The sequence below is a fragment of the Phaseolus vulgaris genome, chromosome 6 (genome assembly GCF_000499845.2).
Source record: "Phaseolus vulgaris cultivar G19833 chromosome 6, P. vulgaris v2.0, whole genome shotgun sequence".
Classification (NCBI taxonomy): Eukaryota; Viridiplantae; Streptophyta; class Magnoliopsida; order Fabales; family Fabaceae; genus Phaseolus; species Phaseolus vulgaris.
In genome coordinates, this window is record NC_023754.2 from 3,096,760 (window position 1) to 3,101,055 (window position 4,296).

The 4,296-nt window shown below is 38.4% G+C and overlaps 1 protein-coding gene across 1 annotated transcript; it reads left to right on the top strand.

The window, feature by feature from the left end:
* Nucleotides 1–1,383: 1,383 nt before the first annotated feature.
* On the top strand, nucleotides 1,384–3,207 carry LOC137833228 (uncharacterized). The gene is made up of 6 exons (XM_068641589.1): nucleotides 1,384–1,794; nucleotides 1,884–2,109; nucleotides 2,193–2,629; nucleotides 2,711–2,818; nucleotides 2,914–3,060; nucleotides 3,145–3,207. The coding sequence occupies exons 1-6, from the start codon at nucleotides 1,384–1,386 to the stop codon at nucleotides 3,205–3,207; spliced, it is 1,392 nt and encodes a 463-aa protein (XP_068497690.1).
* The last annotated feature ends 1,089 nt before the right edge of the window (nucleotides 3,208–4,296 follow it).

Sequence of the window (4,296 nt, forward strand, 5' to 3'; positions counted from 1 at the left end):
GAGTCTTTCATTGTATATAAGTGAGTGCAAACCTCAACCCTATGAGCCGGTTTTATGGGGTTGAGTTAGACTTAAAGTCCACTTCGTAATATGGTATCAGAGCCATTTCGAGCCTATCCTAGCGAGTATTTGTTGGGCCTATCGTGCCACCCGCTATCGGACCTCCCATAATATATAGTCCCACGCACGAGTTGGCAGTCTCGGCGTGAGAGGGGTGTGTTGGAGATCCCACATCGACTAGAGATTAGAGCCTTTCATTGTATATAAGTGGGTGCAAACCTCAACCCTATGAGCCGGTTTTATGGGGTTGAGTTAGGCTTAAAGTCCACTTCGTAATTTTGCTGCATAACAAATCTGAAGTGCGTCAACACATCATTAACTTCACTGTTTTCGTTCAAAATCATTTCAAAACTAATATCAAAACGATTCGTACTGACAATAGTGTTGAGTTTGCTATGTCAAATTTTTATGCTTCAAAGGGAATTATACGTCAAAAATCTTGTGTTGAAACACCACAACAAAATGGCATTGTAGAACGTAAACATCAACACATACTAAATGTAACTCGGGCTTTACTTTTTCAAGCAAATCTTCCTCCTATTTTTTGGGAATTTGCTGTAAATCATGTTGTTTTCTTAATAAATGCTATTCCTACTCCATTACTTGATAACATCACTCCTCGTGAAAAGTTGTTTGGAAAACCATATGACATTTCCTTTCTAAAAGTGTTTGGTTGTCTCTGTTATGCTAGTACCATTACTGCACATAGGAAAAAATTAGATGATAGATCTATCAAAGGTATTTTTCTTGGCTTCCCGCAAAATACAAAAGGTTATATTATCTTAAATTTAAAGTTTCATAGCATAGAGATATCAAGACATGTAATCTTTCATGAAAACCACTTTCCATATAAATTGGACAGTGTCTTGCCTAAGGACCCTAACACTTTATCTCTCCCTATTTCTAATACATATAATTCTGCTTTTGATTTTTTTTCCGATACTGCAGCTCCTGTCGAGCCATGTGCCTCTACTCCTGCACCTACTTATATACAATGAAAGACTCTAATCTCTAGTCGATGTGGGATCTCCAACAATTTTGATTAATTTTTTTATTAAAATTAATTAAAAGTACGTTTTAGGGTAACTGTATTGGTGTACTTTTACACCGATACGGTAACCGCGTTCGGTATGAATTCGGAAAGAAATTATGATGAGGCAGAGATGGTACACTTTGAGGAAACAGTTGCAATTTATGACGATCTTGTTGCGGCGAACATGAACTTAATTTCACAAATCGAAGAACAAATAAAAAAAAAATAATGAAGGTGCATCAGTCATGATTCTTTGTATGATTGCTTTTGGATTGAAATTGTTACGCACAATGCCTACTACAAGCAACTGTATCAGTCAGTCCCAACCACAAAAAGAGCGTCGCAGGCAAGAATTGATGGAGTACTTGGTTCATACTGAACAATCTCGTCACATTATTCGCATGGGACCGGGAGCTTTCATTAAATTATGTGAACGAATACGGGAAACTGGACTTGTTAAAGATGCATATCGATCAACCGTGGAAGAACAAGTAGCGAAATTTCTGCACATTATTGGGCATAATGTGAAGAATCGAAGTGTGTCATTCTTTTTCCATCGGTCTGGAGAAACAGTTTCCCGTCACTTTCATAATGTTTTGAGTGCAATTTTAAGGTTGGAGGGGGAATTCTTAATTCAACCAAATGGAACGGTTGTACAACCACACATCCTTAACAACAGTCGATTTTTCCCCTACTTTAAGGTTTGTTGATGAAATCATTCCTTGAAATTATGTGTAATGTGTTCTTTAGTTTGTGGTTAATTAAAGTTATGAATTTTTGTTTACATTAGGATTGTTTAGGGGCCATAGATGGGAGTCATGTACGTGCTAAGGTTGCACGTGCTGATGCGCCTCGTTTTCGAGGGAGAAAAGATTGGCCTACCCAAAACATATTTGCAGCCTGTGACTTTGACATGAAGTTCACATATGTCTTAGCCGGTTGGGAAGGAACTGCCTCCGATTCAAGGATATTGAAAGATGCTTTGGTACGAGCCGATCCTTTGGTTATTCCAGAAGGTTAGTTATAGGGGATTGGGTGTGCAGAAGAATTAAAAGGTTGTAGTAATATATACTAACCCAGTTTTCCACAATCTTTGTAGGAAAATACTATCTTGGTGATGTCGGTTTTATGTTAAAACGAAATATAATAACACCTTATCGCGGGGTGAGATACCATTTGAAAGAATATTCGCGAAGAGGGCCACAAAATGCAAAAGATTTGTTTAATCATCGACATTCATCACTTAGGAACGTAATTGAGAGAACCTTTGGGGTGCTTAAAAAACGTTTTCCAATTATAGCAAGTGGGACTGAGCCACATTATGATGTGGATACTATGACAAAAATTGTTTTAGCTTGTTGTATTCTACATAACTTTCTACGCGGGATCGACAATGATGAGTCTCTGCTTGAAGAAGTAGATAATGAATTGTTAGAACAAGATGTCCAACCAAGCACCACTCATGCTCGTGAACATGATTACAGGATAGGGTGTGATATTAGGGACGCTATAGCAAACGAAATGTGGCAAGATTATGTAAACAATTAATTTAATGAAATAATATATTTTCTACCATTTTTCAATGTTTGTCATCCTAACTTTATTTAAGTTAATTAGATGGATCGCGGAAAAAATGTGGCTTCAAATTCATCAGGTTCTTATCGAGAGTTCACCAAGTGGACGGCGGAGATGGACCTAATTTTGCTCAATGCAATGATTGACGAGGTACGAAAAGGGTGTAGAATTGATGGTAGCTGGACCACTCAAGGATACACTAACATAGTTATGGCTTAAATGAGGCTGGTTTATCGGGTCTTAAGAAAAATAATGTGAAGAACCGGCAGAAAAGCCTAAAGGACAGGAGGAGGGAAATCCATGATTTGTTTGGTGGATTAAGTGGTTTCGCATGGAACCAGACCACCAAACTTTTTGAAGCCGAGGACGAAGTTTGGAGTGAGCTGATTAAGGTACAATGATAAGTACTTTTTTACGTAACATGAACATTTAACTTCACATTTCGAATGATATACTAATATGTGAAATGTATGTAGGCCAAACCATCTGCGGCAAAATGGCGTTTCAATCCCATTCGCCATTATGACCTCATGGAGTAGTTGTGGTCTAATGATAGAGCCACGGGAAGTCGGGTGAGGACAGCCCGTGAAATGAATTCACCTCCTGACATGACCAATTTCAGTGTCAACCTTGGGGAGAATAATATGGATTATATCCCCGAACAACCGAACTTTGAGGAGGCGGATGACTACGTCCCACGATCACCTGCTGCTCGATTCCAATCTAGTGACACTCCTTCAGACACACCATCAAACACTCCTTCTATGCCGTCTGCTGGCTCTGCAGGCACATCCTCATCCCGAGGATCAAAGAGAAAAGGCCCCACTATGTACGACATTGATGAACAATTTGCAATGTTGAATACTAATCTTCAACAATGCGTGTCATCAATGAAGGATGGAAATGAAAATGCCTCTCAGTTGGTTAATATTGCTCGTGCACAGGCAACAATAGCTCAAGATATAGCTTCCGAAATTAGACGAAGAAACGACCTATATGTTGAGCATGTACACCACCATCGACGCCATGCCTCATACCAGTACTCAGAGTCTGATATTTGGGCAATGCTCGTGGAACTAAACATTCAAGATGAACAACTCATGGATCAATGCTATGAGTTTTTATGTGACCATCCCGGAAGATTTAAACAACTATTTGGGATGCCATATGAGCGTCGAATGACAAAATTGTTTGGATTTATGACTAGGCATTGATTTCATATCTCTGCGTGGGGGTTACCTTTAATTATTATTAATCTAATATTCGACTGTCTTTGTTAGTAGCTGGACATGTAATATTTGACTGTCTTTCTTAGTTATTGGGCATGTAATATTTGACTGTCTTTCTTAGTTATTGGGCATGTAATATTTGACTGTCTGTGTTAGTTATTGGACATGTAATATTTTGTTTTGTGAACTCCTACTTTCATTAGCAATGTAATATTTTGGTTTTTGAACATGCATTATTGCTTTATGATATTATGTTAACTTCTGTTTAGTTATTTATTGTAGTAATTGCATTATAGATGGCATCATCATCCCACAAACGTAACAGAACCCGTAAGGGTAAATCTCCAGCAGAAGATGTTGACGTTCCTCCTCCACCAACGAGGATTCCAGAAGTTCTTG

Excerpts from the sequence above, each read along its gene's own strand:
- LOC137833228 (XM_068641589.1), top strand. The coding sequence starts at position 1,384 with ATGCCTACTACAAGCAACTGTATCAGTCAGTCCCAACCACAAAAAGAG. Across the intron at positions 2,110-2,192 it reads TCCTTTGGTTATTCCAGAAG|GAAAATACTATCTTGGTGAT; the intron begins GTTAGTTATAGG and ends CAATCTTTGTAG. Across the intron at positions 3,061-3,144 it reads TTTGGAGTGAGCTGATTAAG|GCCAAACCATCTGCGGCAAA; the intron begins GTACAATGATAA and ends AAATGTATGTAG.